This window comes from Lepidochelys kempii, chromosome 2 (assembly GCF_965140265.1).
Source record: "Lepidochelys kempii isolate rLepKem1 chromosome 2, rLepKem1.hap2, whole genome shotgun sequence".
Taxonomy (NCBI): domain Eukaryota; kingdom Metazoa; phylum Chordata; order Testudines; family Cheloniidae; genus Lepidochelys; species Lepidochelys kempii.
Window position 1 is genome coordinate 207,961,711 of NC_133257.1, and position 12,321 is coordinate 207,974,031.

General features: G+C 46.4%; 1 protein-coding gene across 11 annotated transcripts in view; it reads right to left on the reverse strand.

The window, feature by feature from the left end:
- CBX3 (chromobox 3) overlaps positions 1-12,321 on the reverse strand; it is a 25,049-nt gene continuing 12,728 nt past the window's right edge. For 6 of the 11 annotated variants that reach the window (XM_073333670.1, XM_073333665.1, XM_073333663.1 and 3 more), the window contains 3 exons: positions 9,492-9,586; positions 2,819-2,891; positions 1,791-1,901 (listed from right to left, as the gene is read on the reverse strand). In XM_073333670.1, the coding sequence (XP_073189771.1) occupies positions 1,806-1,901; positions 2,819-2,891; positions 9,492-9,586 (264 nt within the window). In that variant the 3' untranslated portion in view covers positions 1,791-1,805. Of the gene's footprint in view, positions 642-663; positions 685-1,790; positions 1,902-2,818; positions 2,892-7,649; positions 8,308-9,491; positions 9,587-12,321 lie in introns of those variants that run through there. The other 5 variants (XM_073333668.1, XM_073333667.1, XM_073333673.1 and 2 more) reach the window with 5 other exon arrangements.

Here is a 12,321-nt window from a genome sequence, read left to right on the forward strand (position 1 = left end):
TTTCAAACAAAATTATTTTATTAAAAGACAACTGGAGGAAAGACTCAAACAAAAAAATTAATCAGCAGGGAGGGGGATGGGGAAGGGGAAGGGAAGGTCTCAAGGAGGGGTCCTGGGTCAGCTACAGATTTGTTTATGTCCAGGGATCACACCCAACCTTCTCCTTTGGAGTACAATGCAGCAGGTGCTGTACTTCAGCAGGGCCAAACTGCAGAAGGATGGGTGTTGGTGCAGTGAGTAGTGGGAGTCGTCAATCCTGGACTGTGAGGAGGGAGGACTGGAATGCTGTGGGTAGACAGTGGAGCCAGGAGGTTGATAATGTGTTGGGGGTGTGTGTGTGTTGGGGGGGCAGCACATGGGCAAAAGTTTTGCCACAGCGGCTGTAGGGGAGAGCAGGTACGGAGCTGCTTGGTTTGAAGAGCTAGTATCACTTGGAGCATGTCCACTTGGTGGCTCCATAATGTTTAAGAGCCGCTCCATGGCTTCTTTCTGGTGTGCCGCGTTCTCCTTTCGATCCCTGTTTTCGCTGTCCCACCACTCCTTCAATTCCTGTTTCTCTGCAGTGGAGTGCATCATAACCTCATAGAGAAAGTCCTCCTTAGTTCTTCTTGGCCGTTTTCTAATTCTGCACAGCTGTTCTGCTGCCGATAACAAAGAGAGAGGCTGGGGCTCACAAGGTCATCTCTGTGAAGTTTAAATGCAACATTTTACAGAAGCAGTATTGTTTTCAACACAGACAACACTGATTCAGTGCTTTAAAACATAGCCGGTACTGACACCTGTCACTAACTGGCTGACCCCAAGCAAGCACACAAGCCACAAGACCCCCAAAATGGCGAGTAGCGACAGGGGCAGGGTAAATCTCTCTTCCTGGACCCTGCTGTACACTGGGCACATGGCTCTTGGGGAGAGCTAGCACTGTAGGAGGGGCCTGATAATCATTCCTGTCCCCACACTTTCCTCAGCAGGTGATCATTATGGGAGACATTCACCACTGAGGGTGAGCAGGGAATCAAGGGAGGGTCTTCTCCAAGCCTGTGGCTTCCGCCCTGGCCTCTATGTGGCTCGCCTGTGTGCAGCAATGATCCCCCCACCCATCACAGGAAAGTGGCCCGGGAAAGTTACCGTTAATGGGGCAAGAAACAAAGCACCTCTGCTCAGGAATCTGCAGCAGCGGATTGCCCAGTATCTCCATGAGAGTTTCCTGGAGATCATGGGAATCTCCCTCAGAGGAGCAAGGAAATCAACAGCCTGTTCCGCCACTCAGACTAGGCATGCGGTGGGAGACGAGCCTGCTTTCTGCAACCCTCCTGTCCCCAACAACTTGCTTCAGCATTTCCCAAAATCAGATCCACTTACTAGGGGCTTCCTCTCCTGTTTGCGCTTTGCCAAGATCCGACTGCTGTGACTGGCTAGGCTCCTCTGGGGTAGGAAAGAGCTCCTGACTGCATGCATCTCTGGCCTCCGAGTCATCCTCTGCCTCTGGGTCCCCCGTCCCCTCTTTCTCCAAGGATTTCCTCCTCCTGGCTCAGTCCACTCTCAGCTGACATGCAAGCCAACGAAGTATCCACAGGGGCCTTCGCAGTGGAGTCACCACCGAGTATTGTGTACAGCTTTTTGTAGAACTGGCAGCTCGTGGGCACAGCACTGGAGCATCAGTTTGCCTCCCGCGCCTTGTAGTAGGCATTCTGCAGCTCCTTCACTTTGACCCTACACTGCAATGTGTCCCGCTCATGGCCCCTTTCTGACATGCATCATGAAATCTGTCCGTAGGTATAATTCCTATGGCTGGAGTGCAGCTGGGACTACACAGACACCTCTCCCCAAATGTAGATGAGGTCCAGCAGCTCGGCATTGCTCCAAGCGGGGGATCGCCTGGTGCATGGAGCAGGCATGGCCACCTGGAAAGATGCGCACAGACCATTGCACGGACCACCAAGCAAACAGGAAGGGGACTTTCAAATTTGCAAAGGAATGTAGTATGGGCTGGGAATGACAGTTGGGCACGTAAGGGCAAGGCAGTAGAGTTCAAACGGATGACCAGGAGGTGAGAACTGGCTTCCTAGAGGTGTCCCACAATGCCTACCACAGCGCTGTAAGTGCCACGGTGTCTATGCTGGCACCACAGGGCTGTAGCCCCAGCGCAGAAAGCTCTATGCCTCTCGTCAGGGTAGTTTTTGTTTGTTTTTTTAAAAACAAGAGTGCTACAGTGGCGCAGTTTCTGTGCACTGAGTGGCTTGGCAGTGTTGGGAGTTACTGCACAGAAAGCTGCTTTACTACGCAGAAACTTGCCAGTGTAGACAGGGCTTCAGTTACATCAATATGGTGTAAGTCACAGTACATCTACACAGGGATTTGCACCAACATAATTATGTCAACACCTACAAGATCTTCACCAAGCATTCTCAAAACTACGATACCCACACGAGGAAATAAGGAAACAGATCAACAGAGCCAGACGTGTACCCAGAAGCCTCCTGCTGCAAGACAAGCCCAAGAAAGAAACCAACAAAACTCCACTGGCCATCACATACAGTCCTCAGCTAAAACCTCTCCAACGCATCATCAGTGATCGACAACCCATCCTGGACAACGATACCTCACTTTCACAGGCCTTGGGAGGCAGACCAGTCCTTGCCCACAGACAACCTGCCAACCCTAAGCATAGTCTCACCAGCAACTACACACCGCACCATAGTAACTAACTCAGGAACCAATCCATGCAACAAACCTCTATGCCCACTCTGCCCACATATCAACACAGCGACACCATCACAGGACCTAACCAGATCAGCCACACCATCACCGGTTCATTCACCTGCATGTCCACCAATGTAATATATGCCATCATGTGCCCCTCTGTTATGTACGTCGGCCAAACTGGACAGTCCCTACGTAAAAGGATAAATGGACACAAATCAGATATTAGGAATGGCAATATACAAAACCTGTAGAACACTTCAACCTCCCTGGACACACAATAGCAGATTTAAAGCTATTTAAAGATTTAATAGCCATCCCGCAGCAAAAAAACTTGAAGACCAGACTTCAAAGAGAAACTGCTGAGCTTCAGTTCATTTGCAAATTTGACACCATCAGCTCAGGATTAAACAAAGACTGAATGGCTAGCCAACTACAAAAGCAGTTTCTCCTCCCTTGGTGTTCACACCTCAACTGCTAGAAGAGGGCCTCATCCTCCCTGATTGAACTAACCTCATTATCTGTAGCCTGATTCTTGCATGCATATTTATACCTGCCTCTGGAAATTTCCACGACATGCATCCAACGAAGTGGGTATTCACCCACGAAAGCTTATGCTTCAATACATCTGTTAGTCTATAAGGTGCCACAGGACTCTTCGCCGCTTATGTCAATATAGTGGTGCAAAAATCCTTAAGGTAGGCAGGTCATCACAACTGATTCCTCCTCAAGGAATAAATTGTGAGAGGTTGGGGTGTGGAAGAAAATTCAGGATGTGCTGTGCCATTCAGTGGATAGTATTACCCTGCAGGAGACTATTTCAGAAAGTATCTTCAAAGCAGGCTAAAATATAACCTTCCAATAAGAAAGCCCTGGGGGACAGAAGTGCAGGACTGTAAATAAGATTAAGGTAAAACGGTCAAGAGTGCCTAAAGATCCTTAATCCCAAGTGATTTTCTATGAGATTTAGGTTCCTAGATGCCTAAATCCACTTTTAAAAATAGGACTGAGACACATTAGCAACTCCAGACAGGTTGCAAAGTGGCCAAGACAATGAAGGACAGTCTACCTTAGGCACAGAGTGAAGTTCAAAACCAGAGCAAGGAAATGCTGGAGTGCAAGAAGTATTCCAAAATGAAAGTCTCACTTACTCCCTGTCCAGGCACAGACAAGTGGATGAACTTCAGTGAAAGATGTCTGAATGAGTCCAATTTTATTAAGAATACATAGTCTCTAAAGGTACTTACATAGGTTATCCCTGATGCTCTCAGGAAAAGGATCAGATGTCCTTAAGGTAAAGGTAAATACAACTCCCGTTCTGAAGGAGGGTGGCTATAATTAACACTAAGCTTTTGGCAAAGTGCTGAAGCCAGGTTGGAAAGTGGGGGCCAGGGGATGGAGAAAGAAAGAGGAGGGGAAAAAAATTCAGAATCTGAAATGGACATACCTACATTTTGCCTTTTGGGGTAACACTAGCCCTGGGGTGGCCGACCTGTGGCTCTGGAGCTGTATGTAGCTCTTCAGAGGTTAATATGTGGCTCCTTACCTAGGCACTGATTCCGGGGCTGGAGCTATAGATGCTAACTTTCCGATGTGCTGGGGAGTGTTCACTGCTGAACCCCCTGCTCTGCCCCAAGCCCTGCCCCCACGGCCCCTGCCCCTGAGCCTTGCATGCCCTTGCTCCTCCCTCCCATAGCCTCCTGCACACGTGAAACAGCTGATTGCAGTGGGTGGGGGAGTAGGCGCTGATTGGTGGGGGCTGCCAGCAGGCAGGAGGCACTGGGGAGCAGATGTGGGGCTGCTGACCTATTACTGTGGCTCTTTGGCAATGTACATTAGTAAATCATGGCTCCTTCTCAGGCTCAGGTTGGCCACCCCTGCACTAGCTGTTAGGAAAAAAAGAGAGAGATTGCAGATTTCAATGAATTTATGGATTTTGAAGTAGCTGTCCTAGACATTTGAAATTAAGTATGTACCATTAGTCTGCTTTATATAAAGTCAACTTCAAAAACACTCAACTAAATACTACTTCTAATCTGGAACTCTCTCACCCAAAATGTTTTGCAGGACCATGAAAGGCATTTTGGGAGCTTAAGTTTCCCACTTTAGGAAACTTTAAAGCAGCCAGTGATAGTGAGATAGCTAATTCTTACCCATGTCAAAGTGTAGATTCAAAAGCTCCTGCCGCCCCTCCTCCATATTAATGGCGAATCCCAAGCCCAGTTGTGCTGTGCATCTGACTGCATTGATGCCTCTACTTCATTTGTTGCTCACTGTGAATTTGTAGGGTTTCAAATTCCAGAGCTCAACAACTAAATTGTTGTGATAACAGCGGACACTAGCAGGGCCAGCTGACAAAGCTATTTAACTTCACCGCAAACATTAAATTAAGGTAGAGTGAAAAATCTAGCACTCCTTCTAAACATTCTCCATCATAACAGGCAGGAATTGCTCATCAGCCCTGTATCGAGAAGCCTAAATACTTCTGCACTCCACAGCTGCTCCAAAGTAAACTGCATTCAGGGGATAGAAGACGAAGTATAGGAGAGGATGCAAAAGACAAAAGAAAGTGGTTAAGAAATAAAATGGCAGATGGAAGTATATTAGAGACAGTGGCGGGGAAAAAAAGAGACAGCTTTAAAGAATGAATACAATCACACCAACATTAAATTGGCAATTTTCAGTTTTGGCAGACTGACCTACTTGGTCTTCCATTCACCACAGTTAGAATTCAAATGCTTATGTGAGTTTGTACTTTAATAGACGTCATCAAGGGAAACTCCTATTTTCTAATTCTCCCATTCCCAAGCATAAAGTTTTCTCCTTGTTTCACTAGAGCCTGATTTGGTGACCTCTAGAACATCCTGGAAGACCTGTTTTTCCCCAGGCATCTCCAAAGGAACATGGTTAGGAAGATATTGTAGATGATCTCTATTCTTTTTAGGATTATGGGTCTAATTTGAGTGTTCTGTATTGCTATTTTCTGGAAGCTTAATATTATAGAAGCATTGGCAGCAACTCACAGCTAGGACTGGAATCTGAAACAGGTTTGAAATGGGGCATTAAGTAAATAGTTTCTCTATATGTAGCCTTTTGACAGCATTAGGGCATGAAAGCTATTTTTCTGTATAGTTACTTTCTTTTCTTTTCATAAATTTAATCAGTGTTTGAAATTGGTCTGTCTGAAACTTGTCTATGATAGACTGCTATCTACACAAGTTAGTAAAAAGGGAAAGTATGTTACGGAAAGTGAAAGTATCTGGTAAAACAGGTAGATTGGACTTCATTTTCAAAACTACCTTTTTTATTTTATTAACTATTCTCATAACTGAAAGGTTATCTTTCAGCAGAGGCTAGAGCAGGGGTGGGCAAACTTTTGGGCCTGAGGGGTTGCACATCGGGGGTTGCAAAACTGTCCAGAGGGCCGGGTACGGAAGGCTGTGCCTCCCCAAACAGCCTGGCTCCTGCCCCCCATCCACCCCCTGACTGCCCCCCTCAGAAACTCCAACCCATCCAACCCCCCAGCTCCTTGTCCCCTGACCACCCCCTCCTGGGACCCCACCCCCCAGCTCCCTGTCCAACTGCCCCCCCCCGCCTCCTATCCACACCCCCACCTCCTGACAGGCCTCCTGGGACTCCCACTCCCAACCCTCCCTGTTCTCCGTCCCCTGACTGTCCCCCCAGAACTTCCGCCCCATCCAACCGTCCTCTGCTCCCTGACTGCCGCCTGGGACCCACCGCCCCGTTACCATGCTGCTCAGAGCAGCAGGAGCATGCCGCCTGGCCAGAGCCAGCTGCGCTCCCTGCGCTGCCCAGTAGGAGCAGCAGGCCAGAGTGCTGCCTGCACTGCAGCATACCTATTGGGGAGGGGCCGGAGGCTAGCCTCCCCGGCCAGGAGCTCAGGGGCTGGGGCAGGACGGTCCTGCAGGCCGGATGTGGCCTGCGGGCCATAGTTTGCCCACCTCTGGACTAGAGGATAATCCTTTCAAGACCATTCTTCTTTCAGGGAAAAATCAAAGAATGGCAATTGATGGCCACTATCTCCCATTTTCTCCATGGGACTGTGCCCACAGGCTACTCTTAGTTAAGAGAGTATGACCATTTCCCTTCAATATGTGCAGGAGGCTCAGGCTCCCCTTAGTAAAGAAAGGCCAAAGGGAGTGCAATCAAGTTGCTCTTGGGGAAGTTGGCATCTGTTTATGCTTTCAAGAGATAGGTTAGTGTGAGGAGCAGGAGAACGAGAGGAAGACAAGATGGGAAACTGGGGGTGTGTATGTGCAAAGACTGTGGAGGGAAGGAGGGAAACAGGGACAGATGCAGGGTGGATCATAGAATCATAGAATATCAGGGTTGGAAGGGACCTCAGGAGGTCATCTAGTCCAACCCCCTCCTCAAAGCAGGACCAATCCCCAATTAAATCATCCCAGCCAGGGCTTTGTCAAGCCTGACTGATCAGAAGACAACCCATTGAATACAGACAACTGAGAGCATGATGAGAGAGGGACAGTGTGGTAGGGAAAAGGATGAAATAAGAGGAAAGATGCCAGCTTAACCATTTTAGCTGTTAGGGGAACTTTCTCCAGGCAGCCAATGGAAAGGCTCATAATTTGTTTAATTTAAAATTCAACCTGAAATATGTGATGATCACATGCTGGATCTGCATCTTTCCTCAGACTGCTCAAAGTGACTTTCATTCATGTAGGGAACACCATGTCTCCACAATAATAATCCTTCCTACACAATACTCAGCCCTTGTTTACCAAGTCAGAAGAGAAGCCAAAATCAGGTCTCTCTCTAAAAGGGAAACTGCAAACATTAGACACCAGTCTACTGGGACAACTTCCAGTTCAATATTTTGATGAACTGAAAACTAACTCAAAGCTCAACACTTCTTCATATTATGTACCAGTTTTTTGTTTTTTTTTTAAATTGAAGTATCAATATAAAGGAAGAATATAAAACTATTTTATTGACCACCGTTCACCAGTATTTACAATAAAGTAAACAATATACAGTATGATAACATTCAAATTACTACAAAGTTAGTTTTTACCTGGCCTCTTTGGGACTAAATTACCTCAAAGACTAAAAAGAATGGTTCTACATGTTACGGGGCTAGGTTGGGGTAAAGAAGATACATGCACATCAATAGCATAGAAGACTATAAAACATCTGTGAGTTTGTTTAAACATTTGTTATGATTCAGTAATAACTATGGAGGATCATGAAGGTTTAAAAAAGCCTTTACCTAATATGGAGGAAATAGTATCAAATGCTGTCCTTTCATTAATGAAGCAAGTTGCAGAAAGCCTTTATTTACTTGCTGTTGATGCAAAACACACTACTTCAAAAAACAAACATATCAAACTCAATTCTCATTAGAATGTAGAGGTTTCTCACATTGCTAATAAATCAAAAGAATAAAATCCAAATCCAGGTTTTAATATTCATATATATATATAAAAAAGCAATGCAAATGATTATTGTGCTTCATCTTCCGGACACGAATGCCAAGTTAGTCGCTCTTCATAAAAAGCAATTACAATCTGAGGACATTTCATGTTAGCTTCTTTGGCCAGCACCAAGTCTGCCTCATCCGAGTCTTTCCTAAGAGGGCAGGGTTTAAAAAAAAAAAAAAAAAGTCTTGAGTTTAAGAGCTATTACTAAACCAGATGTGTCTGCAATTGAGATTAGAATATATTTCATGATCAAGGAGCAGAGGTAGGAGTTTAAATTTTAGAAATATCTATCCCTATTAATCACCACTAGCAACTTTCCAGAGGCCATCACTCTGAGAAGGTCCTCTTAAAAGGACATCAATTGAACATCACAATTTCTAGTTAACAGCAGTTTCAATACAGCAGTCCCCAGTTTTCCCTGCCAATTTGTGTTTTACAGTCACATTTTCCCCTCAATAAAAAACGTCTCTCTTTCCTGTTTGAGAGATCCACACAGACAAAAAGGGAAACACTGCACAAAGAAAACACTGACTACACAACAAAGGATAACCTGTCTAGTATTATGCATTACTTCTAATGTCATGTAAAACTTTTCAGACAGGTGTCACGGACAGTTAAATTGACAGTGTCACTCTGGGTAAACTGGACAATCACAAACTATTAAATCCAATTGGAACATATGCAATAAACAATTTATCAGATTGCAATTTTTGATCCCGTGTCAGAGTGAGAGAAAATGCAAGACAGACACAGTTGATACCCCTGTATTTTAAAAACTTTTACTGATTTCACATGCATGTTAGAAGTAGGTTTGTTGCATATAACAAAGTATAAGCTAGCCACAAAGACAGGAAATAAGAACAAACAAGTTCTCTCATTTCTTCATTTAATAATGCTACAGAAATTCCAAATTGCAACCTGCATTTTATATACATCCCAAACTTCACATATCCACTACTTGTGGTTTTTAAGAGGATGAGTAAGAGTCTTCTAAAGTGCAAATCTTTAAGTGTCTCAAAGTGAGACTCTGATATTTTTGGGGCAACTCAGTTGGACTTCATTGAGAGCAAAATTAGACATTTAAATAAAGGGATGGAAGCTACTATTGCACTGCCCACACTCCTCTGCCAAAAAGCATGTATTCAGTCTCTCATTAGTTTGACCAATGAATATTAGAAATGAGATTCCAATCTTACTCTACTTACTATTTGCTCAGGACAGGTTCCCAAACACAGAAACAAGTAAATTGTCATCTTTCCTGTCTCATTCCAAAAAGGAAATGGTTTCTTACCAGTTTAAACAGTGGATCAGAGTTGTCTGTACATCACTTACCATTTCATAAGAAACATAAGTTCTCCGCTGCTATCTGTGGCCCCAATTATCCGCTCAGGATCAAGACCTCTTGCAAACCCCCTTGGTTTATCAACCTATTAGAAAGGTTGAAAGTCACATCTAGTTTAACATTAATTTTCATCATTTTAAGGCAAGTGTCAGACAAGTTACAGCTTACATCAAGTCAAGATTTATTTTGTCATTTTACGCTTTAGAATGAGCCACTGAATTAGTTAAATTTAGCAAAAAAGATGAATTTACATCATTAATATACACATTTATTTCAGAAAACTAGATAAGGAAGGAAGCATCTTTCTAGTGGAAGCTTAGTGTAAAGGTCAGGGAACATCGTAGCATCCCATAGTTCGCCTATATGAGTGTATGAGTGACATGCAAACTGCAGCCAATTTCCTGAGTTTAGGAGTGCGGCAATAGCTCCGAGTTAAAAGTGATTTCTGCAGAGAAATTAAAATCCAAGCCTGCAAACAGGTATTTCCTTGTGAAAAAAAAAAATATATCACAATGTCAAGGGTACCATACAGGAATAACTAAGAGTATGCAGTCATTGTTTACATGACCATACCCTTAAGATTAAACAAAAAATCTCTTATTTTAAATTTCAATTTTTAGACGAATTTAATTTGCTAAACATTCAAATTTAAGGTTATTTTAAGAAGACTGCCTATCACTTTATAAGTAAGGCTATGATTTAGTGACAGGTGTTTTTAGTAAAAGTCATGGACAGGTCACAAGCAATAAACAAAAAGTCACCACCCATGACCCATCCATGACTTTGCTGCTCCCAAAGCAGCAGCTGGTGCAGCTTACCCAGGGGCCGCCCCAGCTGCTCGGGCAGCCCTAGGGTCAGCCACACTGGCTGCTGTAGAAGACATGGAGGTCCCAGAAAGACATGGAATCTGTGACTTCCAAGACCTCCACAAAAGACTTGCAGCCTAACTTATAAGATCTACAATGTAGACCGGGGCGGGCAAACTTTTTGGCCTGAGGGCCACATTGGGTTTCCAAAATTGTATGGAGGGCTGGTTAGGGGAGGCTGTGTCTCCCCAAACAGCCAGACATGGCCTGGCCACTGCCTCCTATCCGACTCCCCCCCACTTCTCGCCCCCTGAGACTCCTGCCCCATCCAACCCCCCTGTTCCTTGTCCCCTGATGGCCTCCCCAGGACTCCTACTCCATCAAGCCCGCACTGTTCCCTGTTGGCCCCGCTGGGACTCCTGCCCCATCCACCACCAGACCCCCCACCCCGACTGCCCCCTGCAACCCCATCCAATCCCCCCCATTCCTGACTGCCCCCCGAGACCCCTGCCCCATCCAACCCCCCTGTTCCCCACTCTCTGACTGCCCCAACCCCTATCCATACCCCCGCCCCCTGACCACCCCCCACCCCTGAACTCCCCTGCCCTCTATCCAACCCCCCCCCCAACCGTGCACCACAGAGCACTGGATCAGGTTGCGGCTCTGCAACTGCACTGCCCGGCTGCCCAGAGCATCGCGCTGGTGGCATGGCACGCTGAGGCTGTGGGGGTGAGGGGGGCAGCAGGGGAGGGGCCAGCCTCCTGGACCAGGAGCTCAAGGGCCGGGCAGGAGGGTCCCACGGGCCGTAGTTTGCCCACCTCTGATGTAGACTGTTTTACCAACTTAAGTGTCTCATGTCAAATAATTTTGTTTTATAGTGAACTAATGCCCACTGTGTACTTTTGTGCATCAGTAATAAAAGGTAAAGAACAGCTCTAGGAAAAGATGACCAGTTACCTTTTTCTCCCTTTGCTGGTCTTAAATGGCAATGGTATCTTTTCCTCTACCCCTATTTTCAGATGCAGACTTGGAATGATTTTAGACTAGTCATTACCCATGAGATAATTACTTTGAAGTTAGGTCATTTCAGGCCTAAACTTATCAACAGCATCCCTTTAAAGCAGAGGTGGGCAAGCTATGGCCCGCCCGGTCCCAAAGCTCCTGGCCAGGAAGGCTAGCCCCCAGCCCCTCCCCTGCAGCCTCAGTTCACCGTGCTGCCAGCACTCTGGCAGCATGGCTGGCTCTGGCTGGGTGGCGTGGCTGCGAGCTCCTACCGCTCTGAGTGGCATGGTAAGGGGGCAGGGAGTTGGATAAAGGGCAGGAGGCCCCGGGGGGGAAGTCAGGGGACAGGGAGCGGTTGGATGGGACAGAGGTTCTGGGGGGTGGTGGTCAGGGGACTGGGGGTTGGATAGGCGTGGGAGTCGGGCAGGGGGGCTGTCAGGGGGTGAGGGTGTGGATAGGGGTCGGAGCAGTCAGAGGACAGGGAGCGGGAGGGTTGGATGGGGGTGAGGTCCCAGGGGGTGGTTAGGGGTGGGGGGTCCCAGGAGGGGGCGGTCAGGGTACAAGGAGCAGGGAGGGTAGGATGGGTCAGGGGTTCGGGCCAGGCTGCTTGGGGAGGCACAGCCTTCCCTACCTGGCCCTCCATATTAGTTTCGCAACGCTGATGTGGCCTTCGGGCCAAAAAGTTTGCCCACCCCTGCTTTCATGTGTGGTACATTTAGAAGGTGTGAGAACAGATCCAGATATGCGAGTTGATTTCTTTGACTTTCAAGAGTTATCAACTTTTACTGTTTTAGTTCATAGGAAAATAGGAATTGACTTTCAAGAGTTATCAACTTTTACTGTTTTAGTTCATAGGAAAATAGGAATTGCCATACTAGGTCAGATCTAAGGTCCATCTAAATCCAGTCTGCTGTCAGACAATGGCCAATACCCGATGCCTCAGAGGAAGATGTAAAATCCCCACAGTAGGCAGACATGGGATAATATGTCCCCAGAGGTCTCATTCTGATCT